The sequence below is a fragment of the Sminthopsis crassicaudata genome, chromosome 1 (assembly GCF_048593235.1).
Source record: "Sminthopsis crassicaudata isolate SCR6 chromosome 1, ASM4859323v1, whole genome shotgun sequence".
Classification (NCBI taxonomy): domain Eukaryota; kingdom Metazoa; phylum Chordata; class Mammalia; order Dasyuromorphia; family Dasyuridae; genus Sminthopsis; species Sminthopsis crassicaudata.
In genome coordinates, this window is record NC_133617.1 from 665,921,536 (window position 1) to 665,941,230 (window position 19,695).

Sequence of the window (19,695 nt, forward strand, 5' to 3'; positions counted from 1 at the left end):
ATGAGATAAGACAGTTTGGAGTCAAGGCGTGAAGGGCCAGGGATGCTGCAATCAGGAGTCTATAATAGCAATAAATGTGGTTTGCAAACTGCTTTTATTCATACCGCTTCTTTTATGCGACTGCAGTCTGAAGGATGGGTTTCAGAGGGAAGAAAATGAAGGCAGCAACAGCCAGTTAGGAGATGATCGCAGTAGTTTAGGCAGAGAGAGAGAGAGCCTGAAAGTGAGAATGGAAAAAAAGATACGGAAGCAAGTTATGTCTGGGATGTAGAATCAGTAGGACAGGACAGAGCACCATGGGGAGATAGAGGGAAGAGCCAAAGATCCAAGTCTGGGGAATCGGGGATACTGTGATGCGGACAATGGAAACGGAGAAGCTGGCAAGAGATTTGGGGGGCAGAAGTCAAGCTCATTTGAAGTGCTGGTAGCAAATTCAGACAAATATGTCTAGGGAGCAGTTGGAGATTCGGGACAGAACCCCTGGGGAGAGATTGAGGTAAAGATCCAAGATTAGGGCCTCCTGTTAATTTGGTCCCGCTTCAGATGGCCTTAAAACTGGGAAATACACAGTGAGAGTTTGGTGTTTAGAGTGAGGAAGGAGAGCTGCTGGTTGGAAAGAGAAACTAAAAGGGGAATAGATTGTAAAATGAGTTAAAGAAGTGCCTTCCTCATTTCCTTCAGTCTGATGTGGGGAAAACCATTGTTGAAAAAGAAATGCTTTCTTTCCAGAGCTGAGTTGATCATGGTAATAGTCACAGGAGCAGTGGAAGGGTTAAGTTTGGTAATGAAGAAACAAATTCAGGTAACTTTCATTTTTGGTTTGATGAAAGGTCGCTGCTGAAAAATGTACTGCCTTTCCTGTGTAGCTTATTATGTGTTCAGACACCAAAATCATTTCTCTTTAACCAGTTCCTGTCCTCCCAAATCCTTGCTCGACATGAATTCTGCAAAATGAAATCCTTGTCTTGAAATGATAAAATCCTAACTGAAAAACACTTGAGCAGAGACAGCAGAAAAACAAGGAGATCTTACAGCATGTGAGCTTTTCATCCAGATTTGTGATTTACTCTCCTGGGGTACTACAGTATACTGCCAGAAGTCCTTATTACCCAAAACCACTAAGTTGAAAAAAGAACTCCCTAAATTCAACTCTATGTCCTGACCCCCTTCCCCCCCAAGTATCTGTTCCCTTATTCTCTCCAGGCCCTGAACTCCTGAGAACTCTCATGCTAAGATTTCCATACAGTATAAGTCTGGGCAGTGGAAAATGTGGATATTTTTCTGGTCTCTGATATAATTTAGCTTAGGGCACATAGCTCTGATTTAAGGAGCTTTTACACATACAGTGTCAGAGCTGGAAGAGTCTTTAGAACACGGAATGTTAGAGTTGGAAGGAAATGTACAACAGACTGTTAGAGCTGGTGGCCATGATAAGGGTAACGTAGGTGGGAGTACTGGTCTCAGCTCCTTACCACCTCGATAACGTTGGGTAAGTGAGTTAACTGTGTGGGCCCCAGTTTCTTTACGTGAGTAGGATGTAATAGATCTTTAATAAGGTATCTTATATAAATCTATCCTATGAGGACCTTAGGTTAGTGCCATCCTATTCTAGGTAAGTCAGCCTGGCTCACTAGTGCATAGAATTGGGTAGGAGATAGATTTATCTTTCACTCTTGAGAGAATCTGTTTACTTAAAGTATCAAACAGGTGTAGTCACAACACAGTGACTTTTCTTCTATGATATAATCTTGATGACACTGCATTCCTGCTGCATACTATGTAATCCAGGGAGAGGTTCCTCCTTGCTGTTCTACAAACAAGAAATTCCATCTCTTTTGGCTCTGAACATTTTCTCCGACTGCTCCGACTTTCTCTGGAATGCTCTTTGTCTCAGCCTCCTGCTTCCCCTGGCTTCCTTCACCTACACCTTGCACATAGTATACATACAAGAAAAAGTTTTTCCGAATTGAAGGTCATCCTTCTCAAGCACAGACTCAGTCTATGTGTTTCCTTACTTAGTTCCTATGTTTTAGATTCAGTTAGGGCATCTATACCTTCAGGGTTTATCAGTGCTGGTTTCTGAGAACAGAAACAGTCTGGCTTCAAGGCCCGGCTAAAACCCCACCTTCTCTAGAAAGCTTTTCCCAGCTCTTCTTAAGGTACTATGCCTTCCCTCTGTCACTTATTTCCAGTTAACCATTATAGAGCTTGTGTGAACATAGTTATTTGCATAGTCACTCCTATTAGATTGTGGACTTCTCTAGAATTAGGACTAACTTTTGTCTTTCTTTGTATTCTCAGACCTTAGCACTGTGTCTGGATCTTGTAAATGCTTATAAATTTCCTAAATGACGACCACATTCCCTGCAGAAGTGGCATAGAAGTATGCGTAGTTTTTGGTGATGGTTTTTCTGGCCTCTGGGTTCCAGGGATGTCTTTCCCAGCATATATATTTTTTTTTGTTTCAGTTGGGTTTGAGACCTGTCCTTTTGCAGTTCATAGGAAATTTGAGGAAAAATAAATGTGTTACCTGCAATGTCATTGAAGACAGCCCTGGGAGAAGGCATCTGTGTGCTCTTGGCAGGTTTGAAAATTTCACCCCTTATGAGTTAACTCAATTCAACAAATATTGACAACTTGCTGTGAACAGGACTGATGCTAGGAACCCTCAGGGAGCTTATAATCTTACCAGGGAGTAGAACATAGAGGTGTGTGTGTGTGTGTGTGTGTGTGTGTGTGTGTGTATTTCCATCCATATAATACATGCATAAGGCATACACACATATATGTAAATGCATGTTAGATGATGGGACAAAGGAGAGTTCACTTGGTTGCAGTGCTGAAGGGTCAGAAGAATAGAAGTAGATAAGGGCTTGAAGGCCAAGGCCAGGTCTACCTGGGCTAGTCAAGCTTTTCTGGTTTTTTTCCATTTTGATTTGGGGACTGGCTTCTGGTACCACTTTATGGTGGGCCTGGTGGCTTACTATACCTGCCAGATGTTGATGTATTTTTACCCCTAAATTGCTGTCTTGGTTAGGCAATTCCTTCAAGTCCTTACCCCTTTTAGGGAGAACGTCCTTCCAGACAAGGAAAACCAGAGGGAAAGGAAGGGAGGAGTGGATAATGGAAGACCTTTGTGCTTTTCTTCTGTGTTTTATCTTTCTTGAGTAAATTGCCAGGTAGGAACAGTGCCCTATGCACTGGAGGCCCCCGTGGCATTGTTCTTATCATCAGAGAACTGCCCATCAGGAGACAATTTTTTCAGACATCCTTGAAGAGTAATAATACTGTGTGATAAAGGCACTTCTGGACTATGTTCAGAGAATAAAGAGTTGGACTCCCACCCTCAAGGAGTTTTCAGTCTCATTAGAGAGATAAAATGTATCCATTTGATAAGGGAAAGATTGATACTCCCTGACAAATGTACTTTCACTAACAAGGTGTGTAGATACTAGGAATATTGGGAATAATTATTACTATTAGGATTAGTAGATAATTAGGAATAGATGGTTTATCCATTATCCCAAGGCCACAGATCACCCATTAGAGCTGAAAGAAGAGACAGTAGAAGTTGAATACAGTTCCTCATTTTACAGATGAGGACACTCAGGCACTTTAAGGTTAAGTGACATGCCCAGGATAACATTCAGTGTCTGAAGTAGGATTTGAGCTTTGGTCTTCCTGACTCCCAGCTTCAGCGTGCCCTCCATACTGCCTGTCCTTGCAGAGGTGCAGAGTGAGGCTCCTCACAGGAAGTTCAGTCACCAGGGAATGAATTATTTGTCAGGGGTTGGAGGAGATCCCTTATCTGTAAAGGACCATCTGTGCAGATCCTAGAAGAGTTGCAGTAGGGTCCAGTACAATTCACTGATCATCACACAGACCACAGTAAACTGCCTTGGAAGATCTGAGGATATTTGAGATTTTCAGGGCCACTGAGTCCTCATTCTGTACATCCTAAGGAGGGGACTCTGGAGATAGGCCAACCTTGTGATATGCAGCACTATTCTTCAGTGGAAGAAGTAACAAGATTGAATTCACAGATCTTTTAATATTGAAATGTGTTAACTGAGTGGTTTAGATAGTAGATGTTCTCTTGTCTCTGGTTTTCTTCCGTTTTGATTTGGGGACTGGCTTTATCTCTGGTGGGCTGGTGGCTTACTATACCTGCCAGATGTTGATGTATTTTTACCCCTAAATTGCTCTCTTGGTTAGGCAATTCCTTCAAGTCCTTACCCCTTTTAGGGAGAACGTCCTTCCAGAAAGGAGTGCAAAGGAGAAAGAGATTGCTGTTGACCAGGATGGTCAGGGAAGGCTTCCTGTAGGAGGTGGGATTTAAGCTAGGCCCAGCAGGCTGCAGAGGATTTGGGTAGACAATTTTGAGTAATCTGTAGCCCTGGACAAAATGAGGCCAAAGTTTTTGTTAAAGAGAAAAGTGACTCTGGGGGACTGGTGGGAGATAAACCTGGAGAGTTATCTTAGAGCCACTTGGAGTGGCTCTTGGAGTGTCAGGTTAGGGAGTCTGGAATAAGAGAATGTTAGAAGTATGAGGGCCCTCAAAGACAGCAGGAGCAAGCCTTTGAAGGTTTTTGTGCAAGGGAGTGATATGATCAAAGCAGCAAGCTTTTGGGGAATCAAGTGGTGGCAAGCAGGGTGGGTCTCTAGAGTGAGCTGCTGAGGAAATTCAGATGAATTCTAGTTACTACACAAGGCAGTTGTTAGGAGAAGGTAAATGAGAAAGCAAACACTGCAAAAATGTGAGCTTAGCAAAGGAATAAAAACCAAACATACCTACGGTGGGGAAATCCTAGGCAGGATCCAGATGACAGGCCAAATGACAAAACACTTGAATATGACCTTCCCTTTGCTCTAGGCCCTCCAAGTGGAGTGTGACTGCTTGGAAGGACAGAGTCACAGGAGATTCCTCTTCTGTCAGATGGGAGAAAAAAACATGCTTGCCCTGTCTCTCTCCATTACTGGGACATCTTGACCAAATGAGAGAACATATATAGCAATGCTTGGAAAACAAAAGCACCAAAGGGTAGACAATGTTGTTGGCTGACACAGACTGTGGGCCGGGAGCCAGAGGACCCAATTTATTTATTTGTTGTTTTGTTCCTGCTCAGCTAATAATTAATTATGGGATTGGTCAGATCCCTCAAAACTCCCCTGAGCTGATGTTTCCATACCTGGAAAATAAATAGGTTTTCTTAACAGGCCCCTTAGCTCTAAGAGAGTATGAGTTCCTGATTAGTAGGAATATTCCATAATGCCAAGAACAAGTGATTTCTGGTGATCCTTCCTACCCTGCAGGATGCTGAGCATTTTTTTTAACCTCATAGGAAGTGGTTATGAAGATAAAATTGGATATTATGCATTAACACCCCCACCCCCCACTACAAACACTAGCCATTGTGCTTGTTTTCTCTGGGTAAAGTAGGTTATGGGTGCCCAAGTGTTCTTTTCACATGCAGAGATAGTAGGATCATAGAATTTTAGAACACTCACTCTCTCCTTCTAGACCAAATGCTAGAAGCCTGAGCCTGAGAGCCCACCCACCCACCCTATAGAGCTATCCTTTGAAATCCTTATATTCTTTAAAATCATTTTTATTGCTCTTTTCTATTTACATTGACTAGATTTCCCCCTTTCCTCCTCCTTCCTTCCCCTTTCTAGAAAACCATACCTTAGAATACTTTTTTTTTTTTTTTTTTTAAGAAAGAAAATCAGGAAAACTGATCAATAAATATTTTGAAAAAATCTGATATTCCATATTATTCGCTTTTCTACCCCCCACGAGACTCTCCTTCAGAGCAGGGGGAGATGTCATCCTCATTTTTTGGGGCCAAGCTTGTTCCTTCCGTGTCTCATGCCTTCATTTATCTGGGGTCACTTTGTGTCACTGGTTCTTTCCATTCACCGAGCTTGTGTATTGTTTCCTTGGCCCTCTGGGTTTCCCTTTGCACCAGCCTCTCCCTGCTTCTCCATTCGCTCTGGTATTGGTCATTTCTTCCATCCCATCCATGAACCACAATTTGGCTCCCCAGGGGGTCCTGCGGCTCTTGGTCGCACCAGGTCATGACACTCAGCATTTCGAACCTTGTGTCCCTTCTCTCTCAGAGTTTGGTTTGTGGCTTAATGTGTCCCGGAGTGGGAAGAGCCCTGGACCAAGATGTACAAAGCCTGGAGTCCAGCCTGGCCCTGGCCTCCATGAGCCTCCGGCCGGTCCCTTCTTTCTGGATCGGCCGCGGGTTCTTTCTTCATAAAATGAGGGCATGGAGCTAGATGATCCTGGGGGCCCCCCAGTTTTGACCTTCTGTCATCCCCAAAGAGCAGGACTATTCTCTGGAACACTCGGGTGCCCTCCATGGTGCTCATCCACAGTACAGGCTCAGGAAACAAGAATGGATGGATTCAGTTCCACAAACAGTCATCAAATACCTCCCAAGTTCAAAGGATACAAAAATGAAAAGAAATGGTAGAGATATACAACATTATACCACATTAAGTGAATAAGCACATTACAAGGCAGAATGTGGTGGGGGTGAAGGAGAGACCCAGGCTGTGGACAGTTGGAAGAGGAGGGGTTCCCTTCATTTTGGGGGTGGAAATTGAGGAAGAGAAAAGGTTCATCAGGTGGAAGGTGGGGGGAGACTTATCTGTGAGAGGTTTAGGAATAATATTGAGCAGCAGGGCTGGAAGCAGAGCGGCTTAGGCTAAGACACTGACAGGAAGTGCTCATTGGCTCTCCCGAGACATTTATAAGCTTCAGCTCAACCCAGCCCCAGGAGGCGGCTTTCTTTCTTGTCTCCTGATATCGCTGAGCAAGAGCGGGGCATTTTTCCCTAGAAATAGACCTAGCATTGCCAGAGAGGTTCAGATAAGAAGTAAGTGCAGTCCGTGCTGGGGATGGAGCAGGGTGGGCAACCGGGTGCACTCCTACCAGAAAAGACACATGGGTAGGCAGCCCATAGCACTTGAGAGCTCAGTCATGGAGCTCAACAGGGAAGCGGGCCGTTTTCGCCCTTGACAGCCTGCAGAGACAGGGACTGGTGAAGCCTTAGAGAATCCCAGCAGTTTTCTTTATAATCCAACTCAACAAACATGGAGCATCTCTTGTGCTGGGAATGCTGGGAATACAAAGCTTCTGGGGGGCTCTGAGGCTGAGGGGCACGAGATGCTTACATCTCTGCTGCAAAAATGACAGCGTTGGGTCAGATTAGCTCTTGGATCCTCCATCCAAGGGAGAGAAGCAAGAAAACTGACCCCGGGAGTTTGTGGGAGAGGCCACATTTGAACTGAGAAGGCTCATTGAGTTAGAGAGATGGGCTTCAGGAAATGTAGTTGGGGGAACAACTTAGCTGGGAGCATAGGGGTGGGGGTGCAGGTTCTGGTCCAGCTGTGAGATGCCGTGTGGTCAAAGTTAGACCAGAGTGTCAAGGGAGAGATGGCTGCCAAGGTAGGCTGGAGCGAGAGTGTAGAAGGAATCAGATGCAGGGCTTTATTTCTTAAAAAAAATTTGTCAGGGAGGAATTTCCAAGTACTTTATGAATATGCTGGGGTGGGGGGGGAGGGCTTGTTCTTTAAAGAAAGAGGATTAAAGCTAGGAAAAGAGAGATGAGAGACAGAGAGGGAGAGAGGGAAAAAGAGAGAGTGAATTTGTATTAAGGAGAACCAATTTGGTCCTCATCCTTACACTTACCTCATTCTCCCCTGTGCCTTTTCACCCGTTGAAGTCTTAAGTTCTTCTGTCATTATTTGTTCCTAAGAAGTAACATAGGACCTTTTTCATGGTAGGCACTTAAATATTTGTTTAATTGAATATGCTGGATTTAATTGGTGCAATTGGGAAAAGAGTCAGTCATTTTACTGCCAACTGAGCCCTTGGGAAAGGAGAGAAGATGAGGGAAAGCTGTCTAATCTAGTGGAAGTCTTAAGCACAAGGTCACCATTCCCACATTAAACTTCACTCTCCTCTCATCTCCTATTCTCCTGCTCTCTTCTTCCTTGACTGCTTTTTTCTTCCTCATTTCTTATCTCTTCCCCTTCCTTTCTTTGTTACCTTTTTTCTCTCTTCTCTTTTTCCTCTTCTCTTCCATTTCCTTTTTTCCTCCTCTTTTCCCTCTTCCCTTCTTCCTTTCTTTTTTCTCTCTTCTATCTCTTCTCTCCCTCTTTTCCTTTTTTATCTCTTCCCATCTCCTTTTTCCTCTCCTCCTGCCTTTCTTTTTCCTTCTCTCCCTCTTGTCTTCTCTGACGCTTCTTTGCCTCTCCTCTTTCTTTTTCCTTCCCTTCTTCACCCTTTTTCCTTTCCTCATCCTTCCTTTCTTCCTCATCCCCTCTCTTCTCTCTCCCTCTAGGGATGACGGGACCAAGACCAGTGGTTCTCAGTGGACCATCAGGTGCTGGGAAAAGCACCTTGTTGAAAAAGCTTTTTCAAGAATATGGCAACATTTTTGGCTTCAGCGTCTCCCGTGAGTACTGGGAGTTGATTGGGAAGTGGGAGGGTTGTCCAGCAGGAAGGAGGGCTCGGGCATCTCCACTGACTTTGCCTGAGAGGTGAGATTGGCTCCCAAGATGGAGGAGTATCCTGAGTCTTCACGGAGAGATGGCTCCCATCCTTGTCGCAGCCCCCAGTACAGAAGCGTTGAGAGCCAAGTCAGAGGGGCAGCTTTGCCATGAGGAGGGGGAGTTTCCTGGGGTGACCCTGAGGGAGCCTCTCCTTGCTTAGCCAGGCCGGTCTCAAGCACTGAGCCATAGTGGAGGGCTCTCTGTCCCGGGCTGGGCCATCTGATCAGGCCTGTGGGAGCTCAGGGACAGCATGAGGAGCTGTCAGGACACACCAGCAAGCCTTCCTTAGGACTTTCTGAGCCTTGCTCCTTGGTGGTGCCCCCCCAGCCCTGCCCGTGGATGAACAAGGGAGAAGTCCCAGGTTCTCTCTTTCCCGGGCCCCAAGGAGAGCTTAATGTTCTCTCAGAGCGGGGAGCCCCTGAGTCTATGGGGGATCAGTCTTAGGTTTCCAGAGGAAGTCACTGGTATGCTTTGTTACAGACACCACAAGGAGCCCGAGGCCCGGAGAAGAGAATGGCAAAGGTCAGTGCCCCTGGTTGTGGCTGGTGTTCCCCCCTCACATGTAGGGGACCTGTGGTCTGGGGGGCCCAGGCTCCTCTCTTCCCTTCCCTCTCTGCCCGGGGCGTGTCTTGCCCTTTTGCTCGGTTCAGTCGTTACTTGCCCTCAGCGCCATGTGCTGCTGTTAGGCCCTGGGTCTGTGAGGTTCACAGACAGAGCTAAGGTTTCACACGCAGTCCCTCTGATGCATCCTACGCCGCCTGGACCAGGCTCAAGGGTAGATGTTGTGCTGAAACATGAATTGCAGCATCTTCACAGACGAAGGATGCAGGAACACAGGTGGAAGCGGGTTTCCTGCCCCTTCTCTGCCCTTCCCATCCTCATCTAAACTAGAGAAAGGAAGTGGCTGCCCGTTCCCCGTCCCCAGGAGGGCGGCTCTCCGACAGGCTCAGCTGTGCCGAGAGGTGGTCTGCTGGGGCCAGGGCTGGATCCTCCTGATTTAACCCCGCATCCTCTGCCCCATCTTCTCAGCAGGCACAGCATGTGCCAGGAACGGGGCCGGCTTATGGGGAAGGGAGTTCATGGGGGGGATTAGTGGGGAATCAGGAAACAGGTGGCAGGCTTGGACTGGAACCCGGGGCCTCTGCCTCCTAATCCAGTGCGCTCTCTGCCACTGACTGTCCATCTCCTCTCCCTAAAAGACTCCTGAATCAGGGCACCCTGGGAGGGATGATGGCAGAGAAGGGAACAGGGAAGAGTTCTAGAGCCGGCGGCGGGGGGCCCTGCTCCTGCTCTGCCGCTCTGTGGAAGGTGCCGGGGGAGGGCGGGAGCGGAACAAGTGGCCTGCGGCCTTTTCCATTGTGCCCATGTGTGTTCCAGATTATCACTTTGTGACCAGGGAAGAGATGCAAAAAGACATCGAAGCTGGAGAGTTCATCGAGCACGCCGAGTTCTCAGGAAACATGTATGGGACCAGGTAGGTGCCAGCTTCCGTGCCAGCCCAGGCCTTCCCGGGGGAGGGGACCAGGTGGTGGGGAATGCCAGGCTGGTGCTCCTCCCCAGCATGGCGGCCTGGCCCGGGCCTGCTCACCTGCCTCCTGTGGGAGGTTAGTTGGGAGAGCTGTAGTCAGGCGTCCATCCCAGCGGCTATAGTACAGACCATGAGGTGGGTTTTGTTGTTGTCATTCACCCACGACACTCTCCTCTCCTCCCCTTCCCTTCTGTGCCTTGGTTCTGGATGCCCCCTATGTGTAGAACAGACTGACCACGGGCCCCCTCCTCCCCCTAGTTCCTCCCAAGCTCAGTTCAGATGCCTTTGGTTAAGTGAAGCTTCCTCTGATTCCCACTAGGGGCCCCTTGAAATTAACCTCGTACCTGTGCACCCGTGTCTCCTGATGGAAGGGGAGCTCCCCGAGGGCAGGGACCTTTTATTTCCCTGGTAATGGGCATCCTATGTGCTATGGAAGTGCTGAGTCAGCTTGACCTCCAGACTAGGATTGGGGAGAGTGGGAGGAAATTTCTGGAGATTTTGGCTTATGTGAAGAAAAACTTCCTCCTGAAGTGAACTGTTCTTGAGTGTGAGGAGTCCCTCTCGGTGGCTCTTGGAGATCTGTGAAATCCTGCCCTGTCCCCCCCACTCGCCCCCCACCCACTCCCTGCCATGGCTGCCCTGTCAGCTCTGCCCAAAATAAGGAACAGACGGCGATGATTCAGGCATCTCAGAGGGAAGGAGGAGGGAAGCAGCGCCATGGGGCAGAGACCTGTACCCTGGCACAGTGCCAGCTGCGGGGAGACCCTGTGTATTTGTGTTGGGGGGCAGATGAGGGAAGAGCGAGGGAAAGAAAGCACAGAGAAGTGAAATGAGCGCCTGGGGGGCAGGGAGGGAGGGGAGAGGTACAGTCAAGTGTCCTGTCACTGATTCCTAAGGAGAGACCAGATAATCCCTGGGTGGGGGGAAGTGTTGGCTTGTGATGAGGCTCGAGAATTGGGGTGGGAGATCGGCCTATGTGAAGGAATGGGCAAACCCGAAATCTCTGGCAAAAAGGCACGTGTTGGCGCTGAGAAGCCAGCTTGCCAGGAATCGGACTTCTCGGTGGGCAGGGTCCTGTTAGGAAGGTAGCAGAGGTTAAGCTGGGAAGAGAATATCTTCGCCCACGGGCAAAGTCTGTTAAGAAGGCTGCAAAGATATCTGCTGCAGGCAGCTTGCTTTGATCTTTGACCCAGGAGAGGGGGGCGACTGGTGAGATTTTCAATTCAATTTAACATTGTGTGAGATTACCTAACTGGGAGTTTGAGCCACTGAGAGGTGCTTGTGGCAATTCAATGGAGGGTGATTGGCCAAGATCTCCGATTGACTGAGACCACTAAGCTGGGAGTTTGCAGACTTCTGGGGCCCCAAAAGATCTCAGCGTATGCCACTCGGACACCATTGGAACAGTCTTGTGAGCCATACAACGGGTCAGCTGAAAAAGCCGGCGCTCTTGCTGTCTCGAATGAGCAAAGGGACTGCTCTGGGAGGAGGCGGGTTGGTGCGAGTCACTGGCCAGGACAAGATGCTGGCTCACGCACCAGGGAGGGGAAGTAATGGGCTGCTCAGGACCATTTGAAGCACCTGGAGAGCCACGTTTACCCTGGAGGAGGCTTAGCAGGGACGAGTGTCCGTTCTTAAGTGTGAGAAGGGCCTGCTGCAGAAGAACTAGATGACTTTGGCCCCAGAAAGCAGAAGCAGAAGTCATGGGTGGAAGAAGGAGGGCTGTATTTAGTCTTTTTTTTTTTTTCCTCAGTAGCATTTTATCCTTCCAAACACATCCCCTCCTTCAAAAACATTTTGAAAATAAACCTTGAACAAATAAATTTACACAGTCAAACCAAGCAAGTCCTGCAGTGGCCGTGTCCACAAACGCACGTCTCATTCTGCACCCTGAGTCCACCATCTCTCTGGTGAATGTTGAGAAGCACCTTCGTCCTCAGAGTTGTTGGAGTCCTTCAGATGTGTTTATCTTTACAATGCTGCTGTTATCAGACTCATTGTTTTCCTGGCTCTGCTCCCATGAGCTCACTTTCCATTAGGAGAGCTCAGCACGCCAGCTGCAAGGGGGCATGGGAAGAGCCGGAAGTCCTGAGCAGGCACCTCTTGGGAGGTACACAGCCCCGTGGAATCTGGGTGGGTGGGCTTCAGCCTGAGACACTGAGGAAAGCTGGGAGGAAGGTGACTTGCCCACAGTTACTGCCACCAGGCAGGTATTCAGGCGAGGAATCGAGCCAAGGTCTCCTGAACACAAGGCCAGTGTTTTCCCTTCTCTACTCTGCTGCCTCCTCTTAGGGAACTACCTTAATAACTCTGCCTAACTATCCTTTAAGGCTTTATCTATGAATTTCAGTGTTTTGAGCCTAATTATGGGTGGCCCTGTGAATCAAAACTTGGAATAGCAACCATTTATTTAAACATTTGATGGAGCGGTACATTTTATTTTTTTAAATAGTTTTTAATTTTTTCAAATACATGTAAAGTTACTTTTCAACATTTATTTTTGTGACATTTTGTTTTCTAAAGTTTTCTCCTTCCCTCCTTTATCTTCCCCCTCTCCAAGACAGCAAGCAATGTGATATAGGTTAAATATATAAAATCCTTTTAAACTTATTTACATATTTCTCAGGTTGTGAAAGAAAAATCAGACCAAAAAGGGGGAAAAACACAAGAGAAAAAAGTTTTAAGATGAAAATAGTATGTTTTGTCTGATAAACATAGAAATATGTATAGAAGAATTGCATGTTTAACATAGATTGAATTATTTGCTGTCTGGGGGGAAGAGAGACAAATTTGGAACATCAGGTTTTGCAAGAGTGAGTGTTGAAAAGTATCTTTGCATATATTTTGGAAATAAAAAGCTATTTAAAAAAAAAAAGTATACTTTGATTCACATTCAGGTTCCATAGTTCTTTCTCTGAATGTAATTGGCTTTTTCTGTCCCAAGTCTATTGAATCATTGCATTGTTGAGAAAGCCAAGTCGATCATCACGTAATTTTGTTGTTGTTGTCCTGTGTTCTTCTAGATCTGCTCACTTCACTCAGCATCAGTTCCTCTAGGTCTCCCCAGGCTTTTCTGAATTCAGCTGAGCAGTGCATTTTATAGACCCAGGCAGGGAGGTCCCGGTGTGGGAAGTCTCTGGGAGACTGGCCGAGGGAAGCCTGAGAAGGAGGCGGGCTGCCCGCAGGTGGAACGTCTTCAGCCCAGGCCAAGGAGTTTGCATTTGGGAGACTGAGAGCTGGGCTTGGGTCTCTACCCGAGGAAGTGAGCCTGTTCATATCTGAAAGATGATGGAAGGAGGAGAGGAAGGCAGAAAGACTTGGAGAGCATCTTAATGAGAGAAGTAGGGGTACAAATAGGCTGCTGCTGGTCCCAGGGAGAGCTCTTCCCAGAAATTCTTGGAGGACGCTGGGAGAAGGCAGAGTTGCTGGCCCTGGAAGCCAAGGGCTCTGGGTTCTAGTCTGGGTTCTCCTTTCTTTGTAAAATGAAGGGGCTGCACTTGAGGCCCCTGCGGTCCTTCCCAGCTGTCCCATTGTGGGTTCTACGTAGCAGAAGGCTGGAGATGGGCGGACCTAGAACACCTTTCCGTTCCTTGCCTCCATTCACATGAGGTAGGTAGCACAGGTTTTATTATCCCCATTGTATAGATGAGAAAACTGAGACTCAGAGACAGGAAGTGACTTGTCCATGGCTTTATGAGCAAAATTAGATATTTATCACCTGTACTTTAACTTGCTTTTACTTGAGAGTTAAGTTGGAGGTGCTGGCAGCGAGAGCCTTGGTTAATGAGCAGCCGTGCCATCCCTCAGCCCTGGGAGTAATTGTCACACTAATGGACCTCTGGCAGGTCTGGGCGTGCTTGAGGGGCTGCTGTCATCCTGAGCTGTTCCTAAGTCCTGTCCCGGGAGGGAAGAGAGGGAAACTTTGCTGCACCTTGGGGAGGAGCTCTTGGGACTCCTGCAACCCCCCCCACTTCCTTGTCAGCGGTCCCCAAAGTAATGAATGAGCAGAGTGATTAACCTCGCTCTCAGCAGGTCCTGGGGGCAGCGCCCTCCAGCAAGGACCCTCATGGGCTGCGGCTGCAGAGCGCCTGCTGGGGCTGCCCCCCTCTTGTGGCCACAGTCGGTTTAGCAGACGGGAAGCCCAGGCGGTAAAAAGGACTCGGGGCTGGGAAGAACCAGAGATTGAGTTCAGCCTCGTCACTTTAGGAAGGAAGGAACAATTGTGAGAGCTCGCAGCTTGCTCAGGATGTCCAGGTGCTAAGTGGCCACCGTCAGAGTGATACATACTTTTAAAGAACACAACGTAAATAACAAGGGGCGGGTTTCCTGTGCAAATGGGTCTGGGCTCTTGTTTGTGTGTTTGGCTGTATTAATCAGTGCCTCCTTTATGACCGATACATATCTCAGGGTTTGGGTTGGGGGGGGTTCAGTGATTATTGGCAAATAGCCAAAAGAAATTTGTTTCTTAGGCTACTGGTTCCCCTTTCTGTTTCCTTATAAAAGCTTCTATTGAAAAAGCCTAACTTTGGCCAAACCCAGGAGAAAAGAGGTTCCCTTAGCCAAGGCAGAGGGGAACAGCATGCAGAAAAACCGAGCCCTCTGGAACCAGAAAATAGCCGCAGAATTGGAAGCTGGATAGATTGGTGACATCCAGGAGGGAAAAGGGCCGGTGTGGGGGTGGTAGGGGAAACGCCGCTCTGGAGTCCAAAGAAGCAGGCAAAAATCCCCGTTCCTGGCCTGGGGGCAGGCTCCTCCTCTCAGGAAAATGCCTGGTAGAGTACAGGTGGCCGTAACTGTGAGAGCTCCTATGGGGCCCAAAGCATCCACAAGAGCACGCCCGCCCAGTTGTCCCGTGGCCCGAATATCCAGAATATTGAGGGAAGGAAGGGAAAGGTGAAGAGAGTGCAGGCCCAGCTGAGGAGGCCCCAGAACGCCGCCCGCGGAGTCTGCAATTTGCCCGTGGGCGGCGGGGGAGCAGTTTGAGGAGGGGCACGATAAATCAAAGGGGTGTTTTAAGGAGATGGCCGTGGCAGAGGGTGAATTTAGGAGGGGCACAGAAATGGAAGTAGCCACAGAATCCAAGTGTTAGACCTCCACGGCCATCTAGTCCAAGCCATACCTTAAAGAATCCCCCCTAGAAAAATCAAGGCAGCCCGACTTGAGGTGGTGGGAAAGGAAGGGACGGATCCCAGAGGGGCTGAGCAGGAAGAAGCTAGCGGGTTTGCTCGGGGGTGACGATGGAGAAAGAAAGGAGTCTTCGTTCCGAAGCTAAGGGAGAAAATAGAGGCTGCTTGGTGGTCTAAGGCACCGAGCCCGGCCTGGGGTCACTAGCTGTGAGACCCTGGTCAAGACTCAGGGCGCCGCCGAGAAAACCCCAAATGGGGTCAAACTGTGCTTGATGCTGGAGACACAGGGTAGTGGTCACCTTCTCCACCGAGAGGACCCCAGGATGTTTGGAATGATTGGGCAGGAAGAGGGAGGAACCAAAGGTGCCTGAGGCTTTATCTGACTGGCTGTGTGTGTAATAACGGTGACCGTGGAGAGCTGTGTGTCTGTCCGTGTCTGCGTGGGGGAGGGGAGAAGAACGCAGAGATGTCCCTGGGAGTCACTGGTGTCCAGGCCAAAGCATCGCTAGGTCACGGCTTGTAAAGGGACGGGCGGGTCTAAGTTCACATCTGAAGCTCACCGGCGGCATGATTTTGGGCAAGACTTTTTCCTGTCCATGACCTGGGGATAGGAACCTTTACCATCAGTTTCTTCATGGGGTCACAGTGAAAAAAGGCATTTTGTGAGCTTCACAAGTACAGGCTTAAGGGAATCTAATAATGACGCTGCCACAAGTCTGAGGTGAGGTGGCGGTATCCCCAGAGGCTACAGATGAAGGGAAGACGCCCCTCTCGGGGGCAGCCTGACGAGGGGGTCTCTGAGCTGGAAGCCAGGGGGGGAGGGGGGGTGTCTCTGACTTGAAGGATGGGGGGGGTGAGGGTGGGGGGGTGTCTGTGAGCTGGAGGGGGGGGGAGTGGGGCGGGGTGGTCTTTGAGCTGGAGGACAGGGGGGGAGGGGGGACCTCTGAGCTGGAGGAGGGGGGGTGTCTCTGACTTGAAGGATGGGGGGGTCTTTGAGCTGGAGGACGGGGGTAGCCGCAGTTGGGCTCCGGAGGTGTTGACCACAGCTGAATGGCCTCCCTGCAGCAAAGCTGCCGTGCAGGCCGTGCAGGCGATGAACCGGATCTGCGTGCTGGACATAGACCTGCAGGGGGTGAGGAACATCAAGAAGACCGAGCTGCATCCCATCTATATCTCCATCCAGGCGCCATCCCTGGACATCTTGGTATGCTTCCTCCTGGACCCCTGCAGGGCTGAGGGGGGCCCACGTGGTCTCCCCAGCGATTGGGGAGCTTTGGGCTTTTCACAGAAGGGCGCCCGAGGGCTGCCCGGGGAGGGGGAGGGAAGAAGAGAGGTCAGCGTCCCCTTCTTGGGGCGGCTCCGGCCCTGGAAGCTACTCCTTGATTTGTGGTACAGCTTCCCATCTGAGGAAGGGCTTGCCTCGTTTTCTGGGTCTCGATGCTCCCTGGGGCCGGCCCATTTCCCTTTTTTGTTCCCAGCTTTGACCTTGACTTGTTCTGTCCTGTGGTTCCAGTTCAGCAGCCGGCTTTTCCTTCTTAGCCTGTCAGGCCCCCTGGGGCATCCAGCCGCTGATCCCTTGGTCGGGCTCAGGGAGAGGGGGAAGGGAAGCTTCCCCCAGGCCTTGCCAAAGGACACCCCCACCCCCCCACCCCCACGCGCAGCGCCCCACCTGTTCTGAGGCAGCCGTCTGAAGCGGGACCCCGAAAAGGGCAGTCCCTTCTAGCCTGAGCTGGGTGCCAGCCCCTTTGTCTGGAGGTGCTCCTTGTTCTCCGGTTGGAGACAGGAGGACGGCGGCCTTGGGCAGGGCGCCTGCGGGGGAGGATCACCATCGAGGCTGCCCTCATTGACAGAACAGACAAGGGGGGGCGGGGTTTGGTCTGGGGTTCTCTCCCTGGGAGCTCCCGAGGCCATGTCTGAACCGGACGTTCTTGACTCTCACTGCTCTGCGCTCTCCTCTGGTAACAAGTCATGGCTGGAGGTGTCAGGCAGACAGTGCCCAAAGTGGGCCCGGGGCCGGCCTTGTGTGACCGCCCCAGACTCCCTGCCGCTGCGAGGGTCTGGGGCTGGGGGAGGGCGCCTCCTGAGCCCCGAGGGCCTGGGGGGTCACGAGCTCGTCGTGCCTTTCAGGAGAAACGGCTGAGAGACCGGAAGACTGAGACGGAGGAGAGCCTGCAGAAGCGGCTGGCGGCTGCCGCGGCCGACATGGAGAGCAGTGAGTCAGGCGCTGGGGGGGGCGCTCCCTGGGGCTCCTGGGCACGCCCTTCTCTGGCTCACGCACCCGCCGGGCTCAGACGCAGGAGCGAAGGGGCGGAGAGGAGGGCTCCGTGGGGGAGGGGTGCCGATCCAGAGGCAGCAGGGGTCCGGGAAGGACTGGAGGGGACTCTCGCTCAGCGGAGGCCCCCAGACCTCGGGCCCGATCTCCTCAGCAGTGAGCCGGGAGGATCCCGGAGCCGGAGGGCTGCAAGTGCCAGCTGGCAGCACCCTAAGGTGGAGGCCCCCTCCTGGCACTTAGTGTGACCCGGTCTCTGGAGCCCTAGGCCACGTGTGGTGGCGAGGGAGACCGTCCGGCCGCTCCTCTGGGAGCCCTGCTGGGCCGAGGCAGCCCGCGGGCAGAAGTAAAAGTCCGCCTTCCACAAGCCCGCAGCTGGCAGTGGGGAAGGCTTGGGGGCGCCTCAGCCTCTGAGCGGGGGTGCTGAGGCGGGAGTCGGCCCCGATGTGGCCGGGTTACAAGCCTGCCGGGAAACGCAGACCGGAAAGGTGGATGGCCGCCGGGCCTGGGGAGTCTGTGCTGAGCCGGGAGCAGCGGGGCCTGGCTTTTAGGGGAGGGGGCACTAGCGAGGGTGCCTACACCTGTGCAGCAGCCCGCGAGGTACAGCCTGGCAGGGGTGGGAGGGGAGATCGAGGCAGAGCCCAGCGCTCAGAGCCCCGCTCCTCCCCAGGCTTCCCATGAGGGCTCGGCCCGGCCCCACCAATGATCCCCCTGGCCCTTCTGGCTCCGGCCGGTTTGGGAGAAGCTAAGACAGGATGCAGCTGGGGGGGCCAGTCTGAGGGCCGGGGCCCCCTTGACGCCTTCCCCACCCTCCCCTTGTGTTTCCAGGCAAGGAGCCCAACCTGTTCGATCTGATTATTATCAACGATGACCTGGACGAGGCATATTTGATGCTGAGGAAGGTCCTGGCTGAGGTGAGCCGCCCCTGGGGGAGTGCGGGCCCGCGGCTCAGGCGAGGCCCTGCTGCTTGTCCTCTGGGGGCCTTTCCCTCACCTCACTGATCTGGGGGCTCCCACGCAGAAAGGGAGTGTGGTGGGTGCCTGCTGGGGGCACAGGGGCATGGGCCAGGGGTCAGGGGCACAGGTGGGTGGCGCTTCTTTGGCCCTGACCTGGGCTCCCTTTTTTTTTCCTGCAGGAGATCAAGAAGGCTCAGCAACCCCACGAGTCGTGACCGGAAGACCAGAGGCCATCCCGCTGCCCTCCCCCATCCTTTTCCGTTCTGAGAGACATTCCTTTTCATCTGACCCCTCCCTCCTCCACGCCGCAGAGGAGCCTGTGTGGGCATCAGCTGGAACCGTGGGCATCTTGGGCCAGAGAAGGGGTGGATGATTGTGCCTTTTGGACCCCCACATCATTCCCCTCCACCAAGACCCCAGGGGCATCCTCCACACCCCCCGAGACCCAACCTGGGAGAGAGCTGTGTCCCCGAGCTCCACCACAGTGGCTAAGACTGGGAACCTCTAATCCAGGTTGTGTGGGCAGCTAACCCTGCAATGGTCTCTGGACCAGGGAGAGGGCATTCAGACCCTGCAGAGAAGGGGACTCCTAGAGCCGGGGGCCATGTGAACCCTGGGTCTTTGGGTTCCCGTGCGCCCCTGCCACAAGCCATGTCAGGGTAGCAACTTGGGTGCCAGCCGGTGCCACGAGGCTGTTTGGCGAGGGGGCAGGAATCCTGCTGCCCTCTGGTCTCATGGTGGGTTGTCTGGGGTCTCTGTCCACTCGGGCTCCTCCAGGGAGGAGAGGACCTGCCATGTATTTGGAAGCAAAGGCGGCAAGGCGCCTGGTCCTGGAAAACGTCCCTGAATGTCAGTCACCCTGGATGGTGATTTGGCTCCAGACGGCCAGCCTGTCCCCCAACCTGGCGGGCACAATGGCTTTATGAAGCATTTGTCATCCTGGGACCACGGGGTAACGGTTACCCCCAGCATGCACACACACACCCCCTCCCACCTCCAACTCTTGGACTCGTTTCCTGACTCCTGGTAGCCCATGGGGGGGATCCATTGCCTCCCCCCAATCCTCTGCACCCCCCGCAGACTAGATCCGCCCGGACTGCGTCGGGCAGCGCAGCCGGGCCGTGTGCACATGTCCAGAGTGGCGCTGAGAGCGGTGGGATGCTCCACATGACCCCTCCTCTGTGAACTCTGGATGGTCCTCCCGAGCCCAGAACCCAGCTTGGAATAAAATCCATTTCACTTTAGAAA

The 19,695-nt window shown here is 51.4% G+C and overlaps 1 protein-coding gene across 7 annotated transcripts in view; it reads left to right on the forward strand.

Moving 5' to 3' along the window:
- The window catches only part of GUK1 (guanylate kinase 1), a 33,086-nt gene extending 13,391 nt beyond the window's left edge, over positions 1-19,695 (forward strand). For 3 of the 7 annotated variants that reach the window (XM_074283122.1, XM_074283123.1, XM_074283120.1), the window contains exons 2-8: positions 8,358-8,471; positions 9,049-9,090; positions 9,946-10,042; positions 16,288-16,426; positions 17,350-17,434; positions 18,320-18,405; positions 18,627-19,695. In XM_074283122.1, the coding sequence (XP_074139223.1) occupies positions 8,358-8,471; positions 9,049-9,090; positions 9,946-10,042; positions 16,288-16,426; positions 17,350-17,434; positions 18,320-18,405; positions 18,627-18,662 (599 nt within the window). In that variant the 3' untranslated portion in view covers positions 18,663-19,695. Of the gene's footprint in view, positions 1-627; positions 803-1,413; positions 1,490-2,468; positions 2,585-6,802; positions 6,888-8,357; positions 8,472-9,048; positions 9,091-9,945; positions 10,043-16,287; positions 16,427-17,349; positions 17,435-18,319; positions 18,406-18,626 lie in introns of those variants that run through there. The other 4 variants (XM_074283124.1, XM_074283126.1, XM_074283125.1 and 1 more) reach the window with 4 other exon arrangements.